The 12019-nt window shown below is 38.5% G+C and overlaps 1 protein-coding gene across 1 annotated transcript in view; it reads left to right on the forward strand.

Moving 5' to 3' along the window:
* Positions 1–12019, forward strand: part of SPIDR (scaffold protein involved in DNA repair) — a 191544-nt gene that overhangs the window by 65466 nt on the left and 114059 nt on the right. The window contains exon 8 of the mRNA XM_062488813.1: positions 6815–7034. Coding sequence (XP_062344797.1) covers positions 6815–7034 — 220 coding nt within the window. The remainder of the gene's footprint in view (positions 1–6814; positions 7035–12019) is intronic.

Consider the following 12019-nt stretch of genomic DNA (forward strand, 5'->3'; position numbering starts at 1 on the left):
CACTAAAATAAAGAATTGTGACTGTTTAGCTGGTAAGAACAAGTTGTCCTCACTATTTTTGCACAAAGCATGTATGTGTTAGCAGTTTTTCAAATATTAATGTGGCTTCAAGCAAGCTCATCTTCCTCCCTTGTGTCTTCTTATGAGTTTTTCATGGCTTTATTCAGAAAGCTCTACTTGCATAAGGGTAATTTTTAAATTTATTTAAAAGGAAGGTGGTGAAGTAGTCTTCCTTTTGCCTCTTGTCATGCTTGCTTGGTCTCTTTTATCCATGTGACTTGTGAGGTAAGTCTTGTGGCTGAGGAGTTTTATTTTGTCAGTCTTGCTTTTCATGACAGTTCACACGTATACTTGTAGGTATGTGTATGGTCCTTATTACTATAAGCTTTTCATTATCACAGTAGTTATAATTTCCACTCTGTTCTCCTTCATGCTTGGATATGAGCTGTGGCTTTTTTTCTGGAATGCTCAGTGGAGCAGAGCCATTCACTGCTTGGCTTTTTCCTAAGCTCCAGTTTTCTGTTGTGTTTCTAAGATGTAGTGTGTGTTGTAGTTGACTGTTTTCTGCATTGATTCTGTGGCCTTTATGAACTTATTTCTGCCGTGTGTCATGTAATTGTTGCAGTTAGTTATATTCACATGGGCACATCACATCTCACCCACAGGGCTGAAGGATGCATTCTTGCAACGTGGCAAGATTTCTAAATTTTCAGGAAGAATGGAAAATTGAAAAATTCAGGAGTACCTGCTGTCATAGACTAAACTTGGCTTTGTTTTGCTCTTGTTGATGTGGTGGTGTTACTGTTACTTCTGCTGGTCTGATCTGCATGGAGGTGTGCTGACTATCCCAGCTGAGACATTCAAACCATGCAGAATTCAGTTTGCTGTCCTGTAACATTTTGTCTCACTCTGTAGGTCTTGTAGAGATTGCTCTGCTGCTGGAGTTCTGTTGTCCAGCTCTAAAAAGAATTTGTTCCCTTTGAGAACTTCCCATTTAAGGCTACAGGTACTCTTGGAACACTTGAACAGTAGCATTTTAGCAAAATTCACTGGAGTGAGGTGAAACTGCATGTGGTCTTACTGATATTGACAATTGATGCATTTATATACATCAAGCGCCATGGATCTTTTCTTTGCAGTGTGTTCAGCTTCTTGCCACTGTGTCACTAGAGAAACATAAAATATGTGGTTCCCAAGAGATCATAATTTCTATATTTTCCCCCTCATTTGTCTTCCTTATTGGTAGTTACAGAGTTATTAAAACAAACTTTAGAGTTGTATTTCAGGCACTGAAGCCAGAATGTCTGAACATTTGTTTTGGTTTTTTTTAAATTGTGCTCCTCAATGTTTTTTTACGTCTCTCATCTCCAAACTGCTTTCTGGTTGTTGAGAGTCAAAGCAGGCTGGCTTTCTTTTTAGCCTCATTTTTAGGCTGCCCTTGGCATGGCCAGTGCATCATCTGTGACCATGTACATTCAGTATTGATGTGGCTTAAATCTGTGTGTCTGCTCTGAAGCCACTGTGTTAGGTCTGAAGATTAAGGACATTCAGTCTGCCAGAGACTGTAGAGTCATCTGAAATCTTCAAAGGGCTCAAGACTTCAGTCTGTGAGCTCCAAATTAATGGGGAACTTCTTTTTCCCCTTTTTCTTTTCTTCCCTCTTTTTTTCTTTCTTCTTTTTGTTTCTTTTTAACCCTCCTGGAATTCTGAATAAATGCAGAACATCTGCAAAGTACTGCATCAAAATATAGTTTGATGTCATGGTATATGACATGGTATATGACTGAAGGGCAGCATCACCCTGTGTACTAAAGTAATAAGCAAAAATGAAAATAAGTACCCAAAGAAACCGATGGATTCAGTGTGAAATTTGTTTGTTCATCTCCCAGGCACTGGAATTATCTTTGTTTGAGCTACGTCATGTCTGGGTTGCAAATTGGAGTGAGAAACCAACGTCCCAGAGGACACCTGGAATTAAATAATTAACTATGTATGTCAGAGCAGATCTGCTAGGTGGTTAAACCAAAGTGTCTCTAGCTTAGGATTCTGTTTCTGGCAGTGACAAGAACTACCAAAATACCTAGAAAAAATGATAACAGGAAAATTATATTTTCCCAAAGTATTCTCCCAAATACCTCCCACAGATCTCTGACCTGGGGACTTTCTAAACCAGAACTACTGTCTGTGTTCTTAGCAGTTCTAAATAAGTTTTTCTCCTACCAAAAAATTACTGGTTGTTTTTCTGGACCCATGTATACAATATAGATCTTCTTTGATCACACAATTATGGATCATCAAGCAGCTTCTTTGGAAATGATGCCCAAGGTCATTGTCATGTTTGTTCCATTACTACTGTTGCCAAAAAGACCTTTCCCTGTGATTTCAAAGGTTCTGCTAATAGTAGCAGTGAGTGGTTGATGTTCCGTTTGCCTAGGTTTGGGTCAGGATTTCTTCATCTTTGTCAGAGTTTCTTGTTTCTTGTCTGGGAGGTGAGGGAGGTTCTTGCCAATCACAGCAAGGCTTCACCAAAGAAGCTTCACTGGTTAAATGGCTTGTTCCTCCCACCAGTCAGTCTCTCTCATGGATTTCACTCCTTCTGGACCACTTGCAAAATGTGGAGGAGCTAATTTGATTGATCATGGTCCATCTAGAGATGATTTCTGTTTGTTGCTTTTCAGAGGGTGGCATTTATCATAGTGGTGTTCTGCAAAGGGTCATGTAACTAATTTAGCTCCTAACTGGTACCTGGTTTTTCTTATACACTGTCCTTTCTGTGACCAATATGTTGATTCAGTAGTAGCCAGCATGTTACTACATGTCTTTGTGAATTTCTCGAAGATTTCTCTTCCTATGGAAAATTCTGTGAGAAGTAAGGGAGCATTACAGGTCTTGGTGGCTGATCCCCTCCTTTCAGATGGTGTTCTTTAGAGGGCACATGTTGTACATCTCAAATACCTCTGCAAAATTCATACTCAGCCAGATTTATTACTGCCTTTCTGGCTTTCTTTGTGGCACCTTAAGCCTTGTGTATGAGTGATTGAATTACACTTCATGCCCCTGGGATGAATAAACTCTCTGTTTATACTCATGGGGCCAGATATTTCAAATGATCCTTGATCCTATGTCAGTGGATGTTTTCTCTGACTTTTCAGCTGACTCTGTGAAGGCTTTGGACAGATGCTGGAAGGGGCAGCTGTATGTGTTAGGCTGTGTGCCAGGACCAGAGAGCTGCAGCAGCCCTCTTGTCACCTGAGCTCAGAGCACCCAGAGCTTTGCTGAGAAATGCACCTGTGTCACATTGATCAGGCTGTTCTGGCTTTCCATCTTTATCTCCCTCAAGCATTTCACTTTGCAAAGGCATCTGGAACCAGATTGAATATTTGGAGAAGGTCCTTCACTGAAAGCAGGGTTGATGACTAGAACAGGCTCCCAACAGCACCAAGCCTGTCATTTCAACAAACATTTGTGTGATTTAGTGTTAGGTGATCCTGTGAGGATCAGGGAGTTGGACTTTGAGGATCCTTATGAGTCCCTTTCAACTCAAGATCTTCTGTGAGTCTGTAAGAGCTTTGTTAAGCAGTCTTCACATTGCTGATTGCTGCTTCATGGAAGATTTCTAAATGCATCCAGGCAGCTGTACGCTCACTGTCAGTGACTGTGCATGTGTCTTTCAGTGGGAGAATAAAGGTTACCTTGAAGTAAGAAAACTGAAGTGGCTTTGCAGTTAGCTAAATTAGCCCATAATTTTCCTAGAAACTAACCCTAAAGAAATCCATGAGTATTCGGGGCAGCAGAATGGGAAATGAAGAAATTTGTAGTGTCAGAATGGGCACAATTGCAGCACAGTTATTGATTGCACCTTTTAAAATGCATACAACTGTAAGGTATTCTTCCTTATTTAAGATGACTAGGTATTGCCATGAAACATGCACATCTGTTTTTTAATTTCTTGGGCTGTACTTCAGCTTTGCAAATGGAAGTAAGTGAATGATAACTTCGGCAAACAAGTAGAAATTTTTGTAAGTTATCTGAGGGTGAAGGAGAACACTGCAAAACCCTACAGTGAGCTTTTCACATGGATGAACAAACAATTAAACTCTGGAAACCGTAGAATGTGCAGTGATCCAGCTTGTCTCCTCACCCACGAATTTGCCCTTCAGTGTGCAGCCACATATGTTTGATTTATTTTTGATTGACATAATAATGCAAGAGCCAAATGTATTAAAACTGAAGCTGCATTCTGAACTTTGGTGTTTCATCATGTGCCAGCAATCCAAAGTGCTTTTCCATGTTGTTCAAGAGAACACTATCATCAGTAGTAATAACAATTTCAGAGTAATTAAACTAAACTATCTCTGTGCATCTAAATAAACAAATGGATTGTGGTTCTGTAGGATGTGCATGTGTGCCAAGTGTGAGACTTGGCTACTGTTCAAAATTGAGATGCTTTTAGTGTAGAAGCATTCTGCTTCATTTAGTATCAGCTCCCAGTGTTTCCACCAGCTTTAGGCTTCCAAGAGACTCTTGTGTCTTGGTAGCATATTTTTTTACTCCCATGTCTTTTAGAAACTTTCATATAAATAGAATTCTTGATTTCCCTAGTATTTTTAATTGTTTTACAGTCAGAGATATTTAAAAGAAGAATGTTATTTAGCTGACATTCATTGTCTTCAACCTGCTGTATCACATGAGTAACATATAAGCTGCTGACCAGTAAGAATTGTCATAAAATTCTGCACATAAGAAATGAATAGTCAGAAGTGATGACCAGTCTCTCTCACAAGCTGTCTTAATAATTTTTTTTTTTAATAAACAGTTGGTGTGTTTGAAAATTGAAACTGATTTTTTTTTGTGACTTTGTTTTTAAAGTGGATGTAAATGCAAATTGTGCTATATGTCTAGAGGGAAGACGTAAATGCTTAGTTACTTTAAAGGATGAGAATTTTTGTGGTTAGCAGAATTTGTTTATGCGTGCCAAATGACTTGGGGTTGACAGAGGACCACAACTGCAGCTAGTCAGGCAAGACAGAATTCTAGTGTGAATATTCTAAGCCCTTCCCTTCAGGCATAGAAAACTAGTCAGTGCTCACCCTTGTCAGAATTTTCACATAAGCAAACGTTAACACAGTGCAGTGGGTATCTTCAGTGGCACTGTGATGTTACTTCCTCTGAGAAGGTGACAGCAGTGAGGAGCAGCAGCAGGGACAACCATCTCTCTTCATCAGTGACTTTCAAAGGACTTGGCAGAAAGGGTAGATTCTCCTACTTCTCAGACCTGGAAAAGGAGGTCAAGCTGTAATGGCTTGGACAGAAGTGGCTTATGTACATTTTGTCAGACTGTCTGGTGGAGCCCTTTATACAGCTGGAAAATACCAGTTCAGGGGAAGCAGAATGCTTTGCAGAAGCATGTTGCATGTGATGAAAAATGGGTTCACATGAAAGTGGTTTTGAGAACAATTTAGTTTTATATTTCCAAATTGCTTTATTTCAGTTTCAGTATGAAATTTAATAAAGACAGAGACAGATTTTTTTTGTTTAATTTTTGTAGAATTCAACTTTATTGAATAAAATTTGAAGGTTTTAGGGCCTGGTTTCTTTGGTTTGGGTTTCTTGAGGGTTGGGTTAATTTTTTTTGAAGTTTCTCATAAACTTAAACTAAAATATTTTGATTTATTTTCCAGAGGAAAAACATTCACAGTTGTGAAATGAGCCTTAAAATAAACAAACAAATAACTAGTACAGCTCTGCTGTTAAATTCCAGTATCACGTTCACTGTTCCTCCCCTGTTTCTTCTTTGCTGTGGGAAGACAATAATTTATATCAGCTGTTTTTCTTGGGATGTTGTTTTTTTCCCAATGGAACTTGTAAATCAAAAAGGGTAGAGCTGGGTCTCTGCTGCCATTGTCCTCTGGGACCCCTTTCTGCCCTACTAAATGCTTGTAGCATTCAGCAGGGTAACAACTATTCTCTCAGTGACTGGAGTGCAGATCTGAGTAAGGCTAGGTGAGAATGAGAATGGATCTTACATAATCTCACAGCTCAGACCAAGGTCTGTCTGAGTAGGTGTTGCCCTGTGCAGAGTGCAAAGGGACCTCGGAGAAATTTAATTTCAGTGCAAAGTTGTTTCTTGTTCAGCAGAGATAAAAGAGCTGAGAATCGATCTGTATAGATGCTTGTATCTGATCATGTTGCTTTAAAATAAGAGAGCCCTCTGACTGCCCTGACTGTCTACTGATATAATGGATTATCAGTTTTGCAATAATTATTTTTGTGCAGTGCATCTTACTCCTCCTTTCTCCACATTTGTCCCTCAGTGTGAATCATCAGTTTTTAGATGCCTTATGCTCTAACTTGGTTCCTGACAGCAGCTGCTTTGAGAAAGGTCAAGGAGGGCAAGCAAAACTTCACTTTTAACACAGTGTTTGATTATTCTGTTTTTAAAGAAATGCTTTTTTTTTTTTGCAGTATCTAATAAAGAAGACTGAACAAAGTCAATGAGTTGCAAGATTTAAAAGTTCAGGTCTGGTGGGAGAGTGCTTCTTGAAGGGAGTTTGTGATTTCATTAGTATTTGGAAAAAGTGCAAGTGTGATTTTTTTTCTTTACAATTAATAGTATTTATAGAGAAAACAAATACTGCAAAAGCTTAACATAGGTCTTTTGATAAGGCTGTGTATTCTACTCATACGTGGATTTATCATGGTCAGACAGAGGTGCAGAGCACAGAGGGATTCACATCTTTAGAATGCCAGAACTTCTTTCTTTCTCCTCATCTAGACTTTGCATTTTTATTTTTCATTTTCACTTTCTTTCCAGATAAATCTGGTGTTTTAATTGTGAAGATCTTAGAAATATTTGAAGAGTGCACAATACAAGTTGCCATCTGCCAGCAGCTGGAACAGTCTCCTGCTACACTTTCACCCGAGGATGCTGTCATCAATGCAGAGGAACCAATACTCAAAGTCCTCTTCACAAGAGAGACAGCAGCTCACCTGAAGAGCAGACCACAGGATGTCATCCACATCTATCCCCCATGGTGAGTAAGAAGGGGCCACACTTGCTGTAGCACTGCAGAACAAAGTGCAGTCAGTAGAGTGCTGGCTGCACTGTTGTAGGAAAAACCTTGGGGGGTAACAGGAGAGCAGGGCATTCTTGTGGTCATCTGTCTCTGGCAGCTTGAGAGACTTTGACAGATACCTTCAAGACAGCTCAGATAACAACTAAATGTGTATCATGATGCCTCTAGTGTTGCTCAGGGCTTCAGTTGTGTTTTCACTTAATATTTTCATGTTTAGAGCACTAGAAAGGCCTGAGCAATGTCTTATCAATGATAAGGCCAATAAAGTGCATACTTTCTGGTAGCAAAGAAGTTCAGGAATGCTCATCTGTTGTTGTGAGCATGGGTATAATATTTCAGTGGAAAAGTCTCTATTAACTGTATAGCATTCAGTCTGCAGTTCCCTGAGTTCCTCTTCAGCGCAACCCTTTCTGGAATTCTTCAAAATGTTTGGTCTAGGCTTTGTGATTATTTTCTGGATTGGATTATTTACCTGAATTTTAAGGGGTAGCAGAATGATGAGATTTCTAGTAAAGCAGCTGGTTGGTAGAGGCTGTAGTTTGGAAGGACTAATCTTTATAAAAATTTAGAAACTCTGAAATGGGAATATTACTACTTTCTTCACTACCCTCCACCCAAATTATAAAAGAGGAAATATTTTTCTTACATATTTCAGCATTCATTACCTGAGTTTTAGCCTCCAGCTGCCTCTCATGTTTGACCATATCCTTTTGCAAAATACTTTTTCCTGTTTTGCAAAGGTCTGTATTGGTTTTTATCTTCACTGATAGTTGCAAATCTTTTCGGAGTTCCCCAGTTTGTAATCTTTTGCTTCTGAAATGTTTTTAACTCTTTTTGGAAGCAATTCAAAAACTAAGGGAAGATATTTTATTTGGGGTTTATTATGGCTACAGATAGAACTATTGATAGTTTAGATGTAAATAGATAGGTAGCAAAGAGAATATGAAGTTCAGTATTAAATCCTAGTCTGATAGGATTCTGATTCACTGCCTTCTTTTGTTCTCATTTATCTTTTGCTTCACAAGCTTTTCTTCATGCTTTACATTTGGTTTTGTTTGCCTGTTTTCTTCTTGTTTCTCTCTCCTACAAATTTAGTTTTTTCTCTTCAGGTTTCCTCTGTCATTTTTAAGCCACGAGATATTGCATTTATGCAACCGTATCCTTCTGTGTAGCCCTTATCCTACATGAAGTTTTTTGTACTAGAAAAACCATTTTAATTAGTGTGTGATTCAACTTTCCTCTTTTTTTCCTCCTTTCTTTTCCTGAGCTGTTAATGTAGAATGCTTAGCATGTGTAAGTCTCAGACTGCTGCAGCTTTTTTCACGTACACTCTGGAAAGATGTAAATCTGCACTGATATGATCCTTTCTTGGCTACAGACATCTGCAACTCTACTAGTGTAGTCTTCTCATTTGTTTAAATTTTAAGATGTTTTGGATACAAAGCTCATTGCTGTATATATGTAAACTGAGATTTCTTTAGAAAGCTTCATAGATAGCTGTCTGTCTTCCCAGAAATTCTGCCTCTTATTTGCTTTTTCAAATATATATGTGTGTGTATATATATATTTTTTAGTCATGTGCTTTGCATGTAGGCAAAAGGTTATTTCATGAAACCGTAATGTTTGGGCAGAGGATACATCTGGTTTCATCTGCTTTGTCACAATTGCTTTCCTTACCTCTATGTCTCTCAAGGCACTTCATAAATACATCCGTTAGTTGTAGCAAAACTGCATTATACCTAATTTCTAGTCCCATTTTCTGTCTTTTTGAAATTATCTTAATGTCAGTTGTCTCTTTGTTTACTCAACCAACTTAAAAAGAAACTGGGCTGGATAGTGTTAAACTACTGGAGGCAGGGAGGGGAGAAAATGAGGGATGTTTTTGTTTTAGATTATAATTTGGCACTTTCAGTTTACATTAATTGGAAATTGGACTTGTATACTTAGTGGAAGTTTCCTCTATCACAGTTCAAAGCTTTCTCTTAAACTCTTACTTGAGAGCTCTGAATGCTGAAATGTAGTTCTTGTTAACTCTGCAATGAATTTGTACTTCTGTTGTTAAAGACAAATGCTGTTTCTGTTAAAATGCTTGTCTGTCAATTCTAATGTGTGACTAGTGAAAAAACAAATTAACTAAATCTAATCATGACATGGTAAAATAAGCATATTTATGTATGTTATTGACATCTTATGTATCATTAATATCAGTCAGAAGCAAAAAGGACCAAAAGAAAAGTAGATGCAAGGGGAAGCTATCCTTGAATTACCTATGTGGTTTTGGGATACATAACAACGTTGTTGTCCTGTATTTTGAGACAGTTGTATGGCAAGACAGAAGGGGATGAGATGGAGTGTTTTGTAAGTTGCCTGCTTCTGGTGCTGTAGTATCCTGAGAGCAAGATTTTTCATTACCTATAAAACAAAACCCCAGAATTACATTCTGACTTTGCTTTTTGCTCTCTGACCAGGCAGCCGAGTAAGTAAGATGTAGACGCACAGGCTGCTGGCTCCTGGGGGTGATTATTCATGTCAAAAATTGAATACATCGTTTTGGAGCCTTTGTAAAATTAGACTTTGCTTTTGTAACTGTACTTTCACATGCTGTGAACTCAATGCATAACTTGGTATGTGAAACATCTCCAGCAGTAGACTTGCATTAAGTACTTTAGGAAGCAGTGTTTAGAGAAGTGCTGATATGCTTGTTGGTATTTGTTTGCATACAGAATCCCATTAAACTTCAGCACTGCAGTATAAGCAACTTAATTTCAAAAATAAAATATTGACAGGAGGCTTGTTGTAAGAATCTTACCACTGGGCATTAGACATTGCTCATGAGAATGGTCCCATTGGATTTCAGAGGAGCTTTATGTCAGGGCAAGAATTACCAGGACTGAACCCAGATTTCTTTGGGTCCAGTGTCTTAAGGTATATATTTACAATCTTGAAAGCAAGGGATTTGATGTGAGAATTGTCACTTGCTGTAGGAAAAGCAACCTATAAAAACCCATAAACTGATTATAGCTTTCATACTGGTGTGTGTGCTGGAGGACAGAGTTCAGCTGCCTGGCCACTGAGACATCTGACAGGAGCCTGCTCTGGTCTTGTGGCTATATGGAAGTATTACTGCAGTGTTGTATCTAAATAAGGCCTATTAGTTTGGACACATCACATGAAAACGATTGTGTGTTTTGGGCTGGAGCTGGTTTCTGTCTGGCCAGCCAGGAACAAAACAGGCAAAAGAACTCTGCCCTGCCTGCCCCTGCCTGTGTAGGCTTGCCTTTGGTCTTCTCTGCAATATCTGAGCAACTTCTTGGATTAAGATTTTAAATTAACACCTCATTTTTTTTACAAACTGAATCTGAATCATTAAGTGTTTTTAACACCTGGAAAACAAAAAAAAGTTTATTACTGAGTTTAATTAAATTGATTACTAAGTCTTTATTCACTTTGCAGAAACACATATCCAGCAAAAAGTAGATTGCCTACAGAAACATCAGAGAGTGGAAACAGAGGCTTCTACTCTTCCACTGGGAGTGATTTTATGGCTTCTACTTACCTGGCTTTTTATCCGTTTTTTTTCATTGTAAAAATTATAGAAATAATGTACCATACCTAACAGACAGTAATAAGAGTTAGTATTTTTAGATATTCCAGGATTCACCTGACTGCTGACACTGCAAGTCTTGGGATTAGACAGTTTGCCTTAGCTACTCCTGTCTTCTGCTCATAGATATGCCTACTAGTTAATATTCAAGATAACTGACCTGAAGAAAATTGTGCTGATTAGAATTTTTTCCCTTGCCAGTAAGTTTAACAACTTTGAAATGTTTTTCATGTATTTCTCAAGTTAAACTAGTAGAAGTATGTGATATTAATGGAGTTCTTGGCAATAGCAGTATAAACCACAGATCACATTTGATTTGGACAGGCTCAGAAATCGATCCATACCTATTGAATGTGATTGTCTGGTATGAAGCCTCTAGTTCAGGAGGTTCATGCGGTGCTAATTACTGGGGGCAGGGGGAGTATGAAGGGGACATAATCACTCTGTTCTGTTCTTAAATGCCTGAAAACACTGCAGAAAACAAGATCCTTGGCTGGATAGCCTTTATTCCCCATGCAACTTCTCTGAGACAGTTTATTTTAGGAACTTGGTATGGCAAGTACATAAAACACTTAAATCTGTGACATCAACAAGCAACTTCAAAGTTGTTCTTTAGTTTCTCTTAACCTGTGAAACCACGGGGAGTCATAATTACTCAACTTTGAGTGTTCCAGTGCCTGGAGAAAGTGTTTAATGTGGACTTCTCATTTCTGTTTGCATAACGCTAAATTCAGTCTTTCCTCAGTGAAGGAGTTTTAAAAGACTTAGAATTATTTGCTGCCAAGAAGAACAGCTCATACAAAACATGGCTACAGATCAGCTGATGTAGAGGGATGAAATCTTGTATCTTAAGTCCTTTAATGTAGGCCAAATGGTGGAATTTGCTGTAGAAATGTGCAGGCAGGCTCTGAAGAGATTTATGTACAAGAAGCAATCTGGTTTTGTGGATTCAGGTAGCATTCTACTTCAGAATTATCCTGGGTATGCTGTAGGCTGTTTTGTTGACTCAACAACAGCATTTATGATAAATGGGTATGTTACTATGATTTTTGCATTGTCTTACCTAACACACTGTCTTACATCATCTGGGTGAGAAACAACAGGAGCAGCACAGGGAGCTAACATGAAATGGGTGCTGTGAGCTAGCATGCTCAGAACTAGCTAGTGTGCTAAAGAGCGTTTGGTTTCCATTTGATGAGGACAGAGACTTTTATCACTTGCTGTCACCAGGCAAGGGAAGCATTTAAGAACATTTACAGAGTACCTCCCTATCACAAGAAAGATCATGTGAAAGCAGGATCTAGGCTTCATATATTAATGAAATGCAGAAACCATCTCC

Source organism: Cinclus cinclus, chromosome 1, assembly GCF_963662255.1.
Source record: "Cinclus cinclus chromosome 1, bCinCin1.1, whole genome shotgun sequence".
In the NCBI taxonomy this organism is placed as follows: Eukaryota; Metazoa; Chordata; class Aves; order Passeriformes; family Cinclidae; genus Cinclus; species Cinclus cinclus.